The sequence below is a fragment of the Struthio camelus genome, chromosome 22, assembly GCF_040807025.1.
Source record: "Struthio camelus isolate bStrCam1 chromosome 22, bStrCam1.hap1, whole genome shotgun sequence".
Classification (NCBI taxonomy): domain Eukaryota; kingdom Metazoa; phylum Chordata; class Aves; order Struthioniformes; family Struthionidae; genus Struthio; species Struthio camelus.
In genome coordinates this window covers 2,148,018-2,161,651 of record NC_090963.1, presented here as the reverse complement: position 1 = coordinate 2,161,651, position 13,634 = coordinate 2,148,018, and the positions used below count along the sequence as shown (strand labels likewise).

Below are 13,634 nucleotides of genomic sequence, written 5' to 3'. Positions count from 1 at the left end.
CTATTTTTTTCTTATTTTCCTCCTTTTTCTGTTTTGTGTAGCTCTTCCTTTTTTCTTTCCTTTTTTTTTTTTTTTTAACTTTATTACACTCCTTGGTGCTCTTCCATATTATAGATGATGTTGCCTGATTCCTGTTTATTTAATATCCTGAAGGTGCCATTACTGTAGCATTAGGTGCACACCCCAATCTTTATAGTGTACTTAGCCCTAGAACACTATGAAGAAGCAAATAAACGCTGCTGAGGAAAGCAGTACCTTGGCAGGGAAACACAGCATCTGTTTCTCTTCCTTCAGTTTTTGAGCGTTGGTAAAAACATGGAAGTATTGTACAGATATCTGAATTCTCACCGTGTGCTGTTACCTTGCTTCTTTCTCACAGCACAGGAATTGGTCATGGGCTCAAGTGAGGTCTAAATAAAAAACTGAAGCATTTCTCTGGTGTTAGGTATACCTTTTCTTTGAGCTTAAGAGCATTACCTTCTTCTACTTCTGTTGGATTACAGTTGTTCTTCAGGCTGAAAGTCTATTTTCTTTTGTTCTTCAAATTGTGCTAAATCATTTCGTAGGAATATCATGTCTGTCTTGCTTCACTGTAAATAAGCTTTTCTGTTTTCCAGTGCCATGGGATGGTAGCCGCTAAAAAAAATAAAAAAAAGACCAAAAAGAACAACTGTGGATTTAGTCTGTGCAACAGGGAAAGGTGCTGCTTGTAGAGAGCATCTGTTATATATTTGCCCACTTGTAAGCTACTTCGCCACTAGAATATTGGAATGTGTTGTTTTCCCTCTTGAATCCAGTAGCCTGAAGCCATGTGTAAGAGCCAGGTGTTTAGAAGTTGGGACTGTTTTATGGATTAAAGCTATGCTTTCCTGTCTTTGGCCTCCTTTCTCAGGAGGCTGTATACATTTGTATGCAAGTGTGTTCCAGGTGAAAATGGAAAAAAAATTGCAGTATTTATGGAGTCTACAGGCTTTTCCTCCTCAAAAGCTGTACTTGCAGAAGAAATAGAACTTCATTCAGGATAGTTGCAGTATATAGAAGAAAAAGGCAAATAATTGCTGTGCCAGGCATGATGCCGTGTTGAGTTTGCTTCTAGGTGCTATGTGCTTGATTTTGTGTGCTGCTCTCTGCCTTGTGGAGGACAGGAGGTAGGGTTGCTCTCAGACCGTATCAGTGCAAGAGCCCAGAATCATTGGAAACATGGCTAAACATACCTTACCCCCTCCCCCTCCCTTTCAGAGCTGTGACTTCTGTCTTTGTCCCTGCTTTCCTTCCTGCCTGTACAAGGAAAGTCCTCCTGTCTTGTCACTGTGAAGACAGCTTAGTCTTTTGGAGCTGACTGCAATATTGATGTGGAAACACAGAAATAATAAGCAACTAAGATAGCTATTCAGGGATGGAAAGGAGGAGGAAAAGAAACCGTATTGCTTCCTGTGTGCACTATTCTAGTGAGTTGCTGGCACAGTGGACGATACTGGAGAATAAGGGAAGTCCATCCTTTCTCTCTCACCATGTCCTGAGGATGCGTATTCATCCTGGATAAAATGACAGACCATTTATGAGGTAACTGGTTGTTGCAAGAGCATGTTTGAGCTGCAGCGCACTGAAGGAAAAGCAAGGCTAGTTCTGGTTGATGTTCTGTGATGCTCACAGAGCCAGCATCTGTGGAACTAGGGGCTGAGGCAGCGGGATTATGTTCTCACTAGTATTTCAGTTTGCCACCTCAGTGGCCAAATAGACTCGCAGCTTTGAGCATGGGGTGGCTTTCTTCACATGGATTCTGTTGGTGGAGGTGCAGAGGTATGCCCATGTGGTTACAGAGTGACCAGCTATTTCGACATATAAAAGGAGGATAATGAGTTATGGGGCAACTGAATCATAAATAAGTAGAAAAATGCATATAAGGGTTCATCTCACTGCTCTGTGTGGTAACTCTGGCTGTTGCACAGCTACCTCAGGCTGGTGGTGGATCACTACTTCCCCTTGCTGGTGAGGCTGGTCAGTAGTGAGGAGCAAGTATTACAGATGGGCTTCCGCAATGGTTATTTCCAAGCTGTCTGAGCCATTGAACTGCAGCTGTGTATCTTGAGTCCCATGTTCAGGCTTTAGCTGCAGAGCAAGGAATCAGGAGCTGGAATTGTCTCAAAAGCAATACTCTTCTGCTGGACAGAGCATCTCTGCCCAAGCTAATGTTCAGGAGCAAGCATGAGCCCTGTCTCAGCAGGTGTGAATGAGGGAGCAAGCACTTAGGCAGGTGATATGTTTGTCAGGAATGAAATGAAGGGTGTATGGGGAGGGATTACTATGTGAAACCTTGGCCTTTGCTCAAAACAGACCTTTACTGTAAGCAGGGGCCTCTGTGTGAAAGGTGTTGTACTGCCACAGGCCAATCTGTTCAGTGTCAGATTACCCCGCAGTGAAATGTTGCTGTGTAAAGGGATATGTCACCAGGATTACACAGCATTTGCAGGGCTTTGATATAAGGACATCGACATCTGATGTTGACGTGGATTGTTGTGAAGACAGTTAGTCTGACGCCCTGCAAAACATAGGAAGAGAGCATCCCTTCAAGCAACGAGGAGACAACCATTTACCATGTGACAGTCTGTGTTTGTCAGTGAATACTAGCCCCTCCTTTCCTATGCTTTTTTTTCCCTCCATATTATGGTACCCATGTCTCACATTGTACCAGGCAGGTAGATCAGGGGCTACTACTGTCTTGTTTCAGTGTTTGTCAGAGCCTGTCACGTCTTCTGTTCTGATCAGGTCCTGACCATGTAATACCTCAAGCGCAATGTTGCATCTCTTCCTGTGGTTGAGACACATCTTGCCATTACAGATGAGCACTTCTGAAATTCATTGCTGCTTGTTTCCGGGGGGCTTGTTGGTACTAGCCCAGCCTGCTCTGAGAGATCTATTTGCAGCTGTGGTATGATCGGGATGGGAACCACTCTCTTGTGATGTTACATATCTACCCCAGCCGTTTTTAGAACTGGCTTTTCCTTTCCCCCTAACCAGCTATACCTGCACTACTCTCAGGTCTGGACCAGACAAACTGTCTGGTTCCTCCTGTGAAGTCAAGAGGATTCTCACCTGAGAAATCGATCTGCTGAAGGAGTCAGTATTCTATGCCTAAGATAGCACTTGGAGACTGTACTCGGATCGTATGAAAGTTTCAATTGTGCCCCTTTTTCAGAGATTGGCATCCTATTTTTCATTTGTTAGTTTCTCTTTAGGGGCTGGTATTGCTCTGCCTTTGTTATTCAAGATTGTCCTGATAACAGAAGAGCTTGTGGAAGCACCACACTGGTGCAATAGGTCATAAATCTGCTGGCAGAAGCTAGAAAACATATTAAGAATATGCTGACCTTTGAGCAGGCTTTCAGATGTGCCTACTCTTCTGAAACACTGGAGTCACAAGGGTTTGTGCAATACAGATGACTTTAGGATGCAAAAGGAGGACAGATGCAGTCAGCACTGAGTCCTAAAAAGTCAAATTCATCTCCAACCTAGGAATGTCGGAATGGACTTTTAATTTATATCTGGGAAGTGTGCATTTGCAGAGGGATGTAAGAGAATTAATGTCGTTGAATGGAAATAGGACGTTGTTGGTTAGCTGTGCTGTCACTCTGCAATTTTCAGTCATTTGAAGTGGCACACAGCTCACAGTACAGAGAGCACTTGGTCACTGCTCATTGTGAGATATCAGAAGTGGTATGAAAAATGTGTTCGTCACTACAGCAAGTGCCCTGCTTCTCTGCTGAGAGACACATTGAATTGATGAATGCTGTGTGCATTGTTTTGCTTTGAGGGCATCTGATGATTATGTACTATATCCCCCCTCCCCAATCTCAAGCCCTACAGAATTTTGATCACTTAAACCACGTCATTGTGAACACTGTCTCAATTCAGAGATTTTCCTGGGTCTGGATTTCATTGCCAACTTAAATTCTTCTTCTTCTTCCTCCTCCTCCTCCTCCTCCTCCTCTTCCTCCTTCTCCTCCTCTTCTTCTTCTTCCTCCTTCTCCTCCTCCTCTTCTTCTTCTTCCTCCTCCTCCTCCTCCTCTTCTTCTTCTTCCTCCTCCTCCTCTTTTTCTTCGCATACCTATTCGTATGGTATTTTCCTTATTGGCCAAAGAGACTCAAGTTTGAGAGACGGAATTATCTTAGCCTGAGATCTCAAAGATTAGCTGAATTGTACTGTGTTTCTACAAGGACTGTGAATTAAGGGATATTGTTCCTATATTGAGCTGTCATACAAGGGGGAAGATGACTTTTGTAGCTGAAGGATTTATGGAATAGCTTGGAGTTTTTAATTGCTTGGTGGCTCTAACACAGCTCTGCTCCCAGATACTAGTCAAGCTCCCACTGATTGCTGTGGAGGGATCTGCATGCCCTCCTGTCAGAAGGATAGCGTACTTAACAATGTAGTGCGATTGAATGTTATAAAACTGTCTGATTGCTTGGACTGCAGTGGGTAAAGAATGCCAAGTGTCTGCCTAGGAAACTAAGTCCATTAATTAGATTATTCCCAGTTTGGATGGAACAATCTTAAAAGGACCAAGGAGAGCATAATAGGACAGTGCAGAGATGCCCCCAATCGGGGAGAACAGGAGCAGCCCCTGAGAGCACTGGGACTATGTAGGAAAGATCCAGCTGGATGTCTAGCTCTTGTAGAGCAGTGTGGAGACCCCTGTGTTCGGTTTGTGAGTAGCCTGCTGAGCAAAAATAGGGGACAGCAATACAGGAGAGAAGTAGGGAAGCCCTGTGCTCACATGTAAAATCTTGTACCTCATGCTTAAAGGGATAATTGCACCTGCAGTATAAGTGAACCTTCGCACTGTTTCACGATTCTGCCGTGGCTTGATTGTCCGTACCTGCATTGGTCAGAGTGAATTAAAAGCTGCATGTGGAAATCTGAAAGGTGTCTGGAGCGTCCAGGGTTTGTATTCTCCCCCCTGTGACAAATACTGTGAGAAAAGTGTCGGGCAGATGGTGAGCTCTGAAAACCCAGCTGTCAGCATGTATTGAGAGCGAGTTTTGGGTGAATTGAAGCCCATCCCTGGCTTAATGTGAGACTTGAAATGTTAATAAGCAGAGACATTGCAGAGCAGGTTGGAATCAGCTGTGAGTCAGGTAGTGTTTCTGTCTGTATTATTATTATTATGCTGAAAGAATGGGAGGTTAGTAGAGTGAACATGAACAGGGAACCTGAGAAGATTCCTTTTCCCTTTTTTCACCACCCTTAAGCTGGATTGTGTGTTCAACAGGTGGTGTTTTTGAGGTTAATAGAAAAAAAAAGATAGAAAACTCTTGGAGAATCTGTCAGTGTTTGTTGCAGGGGTTAGTCGTTTAGATATACTACCAAAGAGTAATTTCTAGATTATTTTTTGTCTAAGCCCATGGACAAATTCTGATGTGACAAAGGTGACAGATGGATAAAACGGGTAGCCAGATCTATGTTCTTCAGCCCAGGATTTTGCCTAAAAGACAGGCGAACAAGGTCTGTAAAAGGAAGATGAAAAATTCTGCAAAAACTGACTTAGCCAGGTTCCAGCTTGCTGCTGATGCCTCCTGTCTCTGCTTGAAATTGGCTCTCCTGAAGCCAGAGGGCTTGCATCTTTTCCAAAAGCAAGTACAAATGTATGCAATTTTTCCAGCAAAATTTGGCAATGACCTCTCCACAAATATGGAGAGAAGGACAGGCTACCTTGCTTGTGCATGTGTCTCATGCTATAAGTCCCTGGCCAGTTCTTTAAGATGCAGACAAACATTGAAGATTTGCCATGTAGCATGTGCTGAAAATGATGCCAATTCATGATGTCAAGTCAAAAGGATTTAGATGCTTATTTAATTCAGAAGTTTAAATCTGAAACTTGAGGGCCATTGGCAAAATAGTGGAAGGCTAAAGGAGTCATAGCTTTATGAGAAGGCAGAGATGTGATGGGGTGAACGTGTATTCTTCCTGAGGAACCATGATGAGCAGAACTCCATAGTAATTTTGCATTGATGTAAATCTACAGTTAGAATATTTAGTATTCTGAGACCCTCTATTTGAGGGGCCCAAGATAGGTTTACTAGGGCAGCACGCATAACTAAACTTCCTGCTTTGTAGAAGGGTGACTACAGCCCACTGCAGTTCATAATATGCGCTGTTTCGCTTGAGTCATTGTGAATTTAGACAGATAGGGAGCCAATACCCAGCAATTAACACATTTTCCTCCGCTTAAAGTGGCATGTTATTTACTTTGCAGGTAAAGTCTGCTGTGCTAACCTTAATCTTAGCCCAGCAGGGAGGCGTCCTCCCTACTTCTTAGCAAAATCACGGGGTACTTTGAGCTCATTTCTTGTGTTGAAATGCAAAACTAATTATATTTAATCACAAATGAACTTGAAGTTGCATTAGTGGAGTTTTTCAAATCAAAGGGGAATTATTCAGCATTATTTGGAAGCTGGGGACCTTTGTAACCAGATGAAAGATACAAGAAAGGGCAGAGCTATGAAGAGTGTTATTGTGTGATTATGAAGAGGCCTTTTAATGCATTTATTATGTGATGCTAAAAAAGCCTTTATTGCTTGAACTTGGAAGCAGAATACAAACAGGCTCACAGTGTCTATTAAATGAAAAGCGGAAAAAACGGTCTCTGTTTCCCTGAACTGCAAAGCAAAAATAATGATTAACTAGTGATTAAAATCCATTGCAGGGCTGGGTTTGTTAGCCTGATCATATAGTAAGCAATAAAGCTTAGCAGGTAGGGAACAATTGTTTGTATAATTTAATGCATAGTTCATCATAACCTGTTCATCCAGATTATGATGCCAGCAAACTGTTTCAACCTGCCTTTGTCAGTGAACAATTACGATTGAATTCTCCCTAGTGTAAAATCAAGAGTCAAATGGGGTCGAGCTTGATGCTAATAATTCAGAGGAACATTTCTTCTCAGATGATACCTAATTTCCACAAGGTGTCTTTGGCTTCCCTGACTGAAGGTTCATGGGCAAACACGACTGAGCTTTCTGCTGCCTGATCTCATCCCCAGGGTGTCTCCTTCCTAGCCCTTTATTAACTCAATTTGTAGGAGAAAGACTCAATTTTTTTTTTTTTTCGCAAACACACACAGAACAAAAGCTAGGGCAGGTTCCAGACTGGATCAGACCCACAGCCTATCCAGTCCGTTATGTTGGCTCCTACAGAGAACTGGCACTATAAGAAAACACAAAGAGACTGAAAGAAGAGAGGGCCAGCCTAGCATCGCCACTAGTATTCTGCACTATTTTCTCAGCCACTTAATACGATAGCACCATCCACCAGTGACTTTGTTGTCAAGCTGTCATTATTTAATAGCAGCATTCAACAAGACACTGATTTTTTTTAAAGGCCAAATCAGTGTTTCTGACATGACAGAAACCGTTTGTTTATAAGAATGACACTGGTGTCAGGCGGTTTTTCTGAGGTAAGGTAAATCGAGAGTAAAGGGAGTGGATTCATGTGTGTCAGCACTTTCTCTCTTTGAATAAGTGTTTGAGGAGAGCTTCGCTCAATTCCCCCTCCCCCTCAGCTTGTCCTCTGAAGGAAGTAAATAGGTATTCGAAGAGAATTGAAGGCAAAGCTCCTTAAAATAGGAACATGCAGGTAATCCCAGCAGCATGATAGTGACCCAGAATGTGAGCAAAGTACCGTTAGGGTGTAAGCTTACAGCACGTTATTTGCCACGCAGCTACCCATGGGCACCTTCTAAATCGGTTCACTTTCCTAATATGCAGTCGATCCCTGATTTCTGATGATTTTATTCAAATAATGGGAACCTTAGAAATGTTTTGAAGGTGTAAATGGGTACAGAGGTAGGTGAAATACTCTACATTGTTGAACCCCTAGAAAAGATGTGCTTGAGGGGCATCCCCATCGTGTTATATGCTGCACACAGAGATAATGTGCTTTGACTATGATGAGACTGTATGTAACAGTCTCAGGGACTGTATGTAACAGTGTATGTAACAGTGCATAGATTTGCTAGTGGGTGAACAAGACAATAATGAAATTACTGTGTTTAGTAAAGGAGGCAGCAAGCACACTGATTTCCTGCTTTTGCCACAGATTTGTGTGATGTAACCTGTTCAACTCAGCTCATGAAGCCTGATTAGCAAGAAGTATCTGTTGTTTGATGAGAAGATTTCTAGGTATTTCTTTCTAGTATTTCCTTGTAGAAGGGATTAATTAGGCCTTAAGCTGCCAGTGATGCAGATATATTAATAATGCTATGTGTTTCAGCAGTATCCTTTAAGACAAGTCGGAAGGTACACAGCGTGCATCTGAGTTACCCGATTCTTTCAAAGGTTACTTCAGCACCTTGTTTCTGGTTTTAGATTAAAGAAATTGATGCATCGCATGAAGTGAGTTTGTTAATGTACTTTACTTGCTAGGACTCAGTTGCTGTGTCGTGGCGCTTGCTAGGTTTGTGTTAGGAGTGTGTTTCCAGAGTTAGTAATAATAGCAAGTTTCCTCTCCGCCTCCATCCTGTCTTGGTGGAAGGGACGAGACCAAAATTGTCTCCAAAATTGTCACTCCTTATGTCAGTAATTAGGGGATTTAATGGTAACTTCGCAGCTGATGGAGGTTGGGGGGATGGAGGAATTCTTGGCCTCTTAGTAACACTGACTAAATGAGGCGTAAACAAGGATGTCCTTCCTTCTGTTTTCTAGAACTCCAGAATGTCTTCCCTTTCTGTGTCCCAACAGTAGTTTCTAGGTTACAATTTCTCAAAAACCTGCCCGTCACTTAACTGCACAGAACGACTTGAGTCCTTTGAAAAATACAGGAAAATGTTGAGAACTGGTCTGTGTTGCCTCCAACTCTGAACTCTTGCCTGGCCTTTTTTGGCTGTGTTTACAGTATGCTTTTTCCATGAATTTGGCAAGCAGGGTCATGATGCAAACGGATTCACGTGCTTTATGTCTCCTGTAGCACAAACATGTATAGAAAAGGGTGTAAGCGGGTAGAGGACAGATGTAAAACTGAATTCTGGGGTGATGAAAAGTTCAGTGCTCTTCATAAAGCCTTTTTTTTCCATTTCTAGCTGTAATAGAAAACACCTGCTAATGGAATGAGAGACTAATAATACTAGCCCTTGTCACTGCCTCCCCAGCTTGCAGCAGTTCTGGAAAGTGTAGAAGCAGTCCCTTGATACATTATATCTTGTAAGGTAGCAGAAGAGAGGTGTGGATTTATATTAAATCTCTAACTAGCTTCTGGGAAAGCAGGTCAAAACCATTTTACCAGCACCCCCCTGTTTTCTAGCAGGTCTCCCCTGAGCAGGAAGCAAGCTGATGACTAAAAGCCCTCCCTTAGAGCTCATCTGGTATTCCAAGGCAGCGCTGTGGGGGAATCCAATCACAACTTTGGTGTGTTCTCAGCTGATAGAAAGTACATGGGCTCCGAAGAGGGTCTTGTAATCCGGATAGGCCAAGAGGAACTGTAATAAGCCTCTTGCCTTTACTCAAGAGGTGAAAGGGTGCTTTGATATTTCCTCCTACTTGAAAATCTCTTGGTTAGGCAAGACATACAGCATGCAAATGTTAGCCGTACCTGGGACATGGGAACTTGAAAGCTCTGGTTTCAAATGCATCTTCACTGTATGGATTTTTTTCTTTACTGCTGTATCCCACTTTTTTCAAATGAAGTACTAGCATTTATCAGTCTACCTTGCTGAAATCTGCAGAGAGTAAAACTAGGAAGTGATTGGACCGTAGACAGTTTTTATCCTCTGTGGAGCTCCACTGGCTCCAATTAATAGCTCCAGATTTGTTCACGGCCCTTTGAAGGAAGAGAAATGCTGTGTCAGAGTGGTTATCAGCCAAAGAAGTGCACTCACCCACATTGTCCTATCCACAGTATGTACTGGAGTATGTACTTTTTTCTCTCCTCCATGGTGGAAGACAGTGGCCCTTCATTCTGTGTATGTCTATGTACTTAACATTTGAACCCCACAGTGCAGATGTCTGTTTCCGAAGTACGTTAAGGAATGACGCATTTGGCATAAGACATTTGTTCGTATCTGAAGCAGTGTGGGTTTTCTTTTAAAAAAACAAAAACAAAAAAAAGAAGGTTGGCAGCCAAAGCTAGTGTCTGTGGTCTGGCAGTAAAGTTAGTTGCTCCAGGAGAAGGGCATGGGCACCACAGCATGAAAACACTGAGAATGACAGATGAAACTTTTGCAGAAGAGGTGATGAGAGGTGCTCTGGCTACAGAGGACACAGGAGTAGTTCAATTAAGATGACTATTTTCTGCAAGCTAATGGCTGCAGTTTAGGAATAAAGCTCATTAGTTTTGGCCTCCTGAAATTCTTACTTGACCTGGTAGTCTTAGATCACAGAGCTGCTGTAGCATTAGGCTTTAGCTGGAGGAAAGCCAGAATCCAATTACAGTTTATGCCTAATGGTTCATGATTTATGCTTTGACAAAGGCTGTGAGGTTGCTGGGGGGAAAAGGGCATAGGTTGTCCTTGGATATCTTCTGTAGAACGCTGATTGCATCTAAAACATAAAAATGGGGAGGTATGGTTTCCTTTCTTGCTTGTATAGTCCTAGTGTAATTCAGCTGGGAAAATATGCACTCGTGCTGGACTATACACAACATTGGCCAGAAAATTGTTTTTCTTTTTTCTTGACTTTTTAATGTGCTTTCATTTGAATCTTGACTCTCACCTTACTGTACTAAAACGGGTTTGTTTCAGCAAACTCAGCCTTTTTGTTTTTTTGCTTTTGGATCCAGTGAGGCTGATTTCATTTCCTTAAAAAGAAAAAAAAAATCTAGGTTTTTCAGTAATGGGACTCCACATCTAAGCTCTTAAGTTGTGCTTAGGTATTGAGACAGGAGACTTGACCTGCTTTTTAAAAAGCAGCTTACAGAGGTTGTTTGCCTGTTGTCACCATTGGCCTTTGTGTCTTTTTGACTTTCTGAGAGAAGGCAAGATAGCTTCTGCAGCAGAAATTATTGGGGTCTCTAAACTTTAACAGACAATTCACTATTCACTAAATGTTCCTTAGTAAATTGTTCTCTCTTGGGTGATACTGAGGATTCTTGGTTCTGTAAATTTCATTTCTAAACAGGAGCCATCACTCAGACTCTGAAGATAAAATCATAAAAGACAGTTTGATTGATAATTTGAAAACCCCTTAAAAAGACATTTTTATTAAAAACTGTCTCCTGCTGATGCCCCCAGCTTCCAGAGTATTCCTGTTGGAAATGGCTGTAATGTCATTGTGGGGTAACTGTATCACTGCATACTGCTGCAGTTGCTGCCGAGTGGCATTCATTGAATCTGTAATGGTGCCTGTGCTTACATCTAGTTCCATTGTAAAGCAGAAGGATAAACCTCTTCAGAGGTTTGGGCTGCAAAACAGAAATCTGGTCTGAAGAAATTCAGTGGTTGATATTTCAGACATTAAGATCTCTTTGTAATACCTGTGCACTCATTCCCTGCAGCAGAGACCTTCCCAGGAAGAGCAGCTGAGAATATGTTTCAGGATGTAAAATTCGGATGTCGGAAGGATTTATAGAAAAAGAGGAAGATCAGGAAAAACTGAGCTTGTAGAAGCAGGCTATTTCGTTCTCACTGCACTAAATCAAATAAATGTTTAGCCTTTGATTATGTTTGGTGCTTTATACTTACAGTTTTGCTGGGGAGTGAGTTATATTAAAGTAGTATGGTGGAAAGGAATTAGATTACACAGAAATAAAATAGGCTGAATGCAGTAGCTAAAAGGTTGTACTTCATTGAAAACAGGAAGATGAGAGAGCAACCTCAGACAAGACACGTGAGTGAAATATAGATCTCCAAAGGGAGATTTGAAAGGTCTGGAGACAATTTTGAATTCTCGCAGCACCATGATCCTCAAATATTCTCTATGCAATTATGTTCTAACTTGTATTGTTTTTAAATGATTCTTTTGAGACTGGACTGGGTGTATTTGTGAGGAGCATAGAAGGTAAAACTTCTTTCACCGACTCCAGACTCCTTCAATTCCAGGCAAGCATTTAATAGGTCCTTCATTCGGAAAGGTCTGTGGAACATCTACGTCATCTCTTATCCCCAACCACCTTCAGTTTGTTATTTAAAAAAAAAAAAAACAGGAAGAAGGAAAAAAAAAAAAAAGCTTAACATAAGAGCCACAGAACTTATATTATTCCATGGGAAGACAGCAGAAGAGATCCAAGTGTTGCTAATGTTTTAGTCCCGGCAATAAGATGGTGTTAAGTGAAATGTGCCTCGATGACCTTGGAAGCAAGTCTTAGCTGATACTGTGAAGGCCAAAATCACTAACAACCTCGTCCTCATAGTCCTTGTCAGCATGACCTAGAGGAAATCTCTTTCCTAATCCAAGAATGCTCTGGTTGCCATAAATATCTTGGATTTGTTGGCTGCTTGAACCAGGTTTCTGACTGATAGGGTGCTGCCAGGACCCAGAGTACACCAGTAATTCCGAGTGTAGATTTGTGGTGATTGGTAACTGGGAATATGATATCACACAGAGGGGAAAAAAAAAAAAAAAAAGTCACCAAAGCAAAAATAGCTTGCATGCAGCACTGCCAGAATATGCCTTTGAGCCAGTTCCAGTTTACGTTCAAAGGTGTCCTTACAGGCTGCTTGATATTCTCGTGTGCCTGCCCTCCCCGTTCTGTGTTGCAATGTGCTAGAGATTTCGAAGTAAATTGGCCCTTTCTGTGTCATTCTCTGTGGTTTTGTAATGGGTTGGAAGGGACCCTAAATGAACGTTAGCAAGTTCCTTCGGGTCCTCAGGGATCTGTGGCAATGAACGCTCAAATATTAATACTGATTAGGAGCAATGAGTATGAAGCCAAGAACACTCTACCTTACACTTTTCTATGGGATGAATAGAAGCAGCCACAAGGGCTGGAAGGTTGGTGAAGCTTTTTTACTGGAGGCAGCTCCTGTTGTCTAACCCTCTTCTGTGCGCTCATTTCTTTTCCAGCTTCTCTGCAAGTGGATATTGTTCCAAGTCAGGGGGAGATCAGCGTTGGAGAATCCAAGTTCTTCTTATGTCAAGGTGAGAGATCGTTTCTGGCATCAGGTACCTTCATCTGGGTTTGTTGGGAAGGCCAGTCAACGTGTTAAGTCTGTCATAAAAGCTTTAGTGCTGGGTATAGCTGCAGGATCTTTTGCTTGATCACAAAGTTATGTGAGCTAGGAACATCGAACACAGTTTTTCCAGTTGTTTTTCTCTCCTATATTTTCCCTACAGTTGTTTTTTTCCTTATATTTTATCAGACTGAATAGCAAAGGCAACATATACTGTTTATTGGGGACAGGAAATGCAAACTCCCTTGAGAGTTGTCAGTAGAAAGCAGCTCCAACCAACAACTTTTTAAATGGAAAACACGTACTGAAGTGCTATCTCTAAACTTGAGCAATAGATCCTTGGTCTTTTGAATTTAGAATTAAGCTTGGGTTTTGCCAGATAATTTCTCTAATCATTTGTTAATAGCAGTAAAGGGGAGCTGAGAAGCTAGGTGTCAGGTGTGTCCTGAGAACAGTTACCACTGTAGCTAAGGGTTTTAATGCTTCTGAAAACCTGCGTTGCTCACGACACAGTTTATTGTTTGATCCACCCACTGG

The 13,634-nt window shown here is 42.1% G+C and overlaps 1 protein-coding gene across 4 annotated transcripts in view; it reads left to right on the top strand.

The window, feature by feature from the left end:
- NCAM1 (neural cell adhesion molecule 1) overlaps nucleotides 1–13,634 on the top strand; it is a 164,017-nt gene that overhangs the window by 81,244 nt on the left and 69,139 nt on the right. For all 4 annotated transcript variants that reach the window (XM_068916602.1, XM_068916598.1, XM_068916599.1 and 1 more), the window contains exon 2: nucleotides 12,991–13,065. In XM_068916602.1, the coding sequence (XP_068772703.1) occupies nucleotides 12,991–13,065 (75 nt within the window). The remainder of the gene's footprint in view (nucleotides 1–12,990; nucleotides 13,066–13,634) is intronic.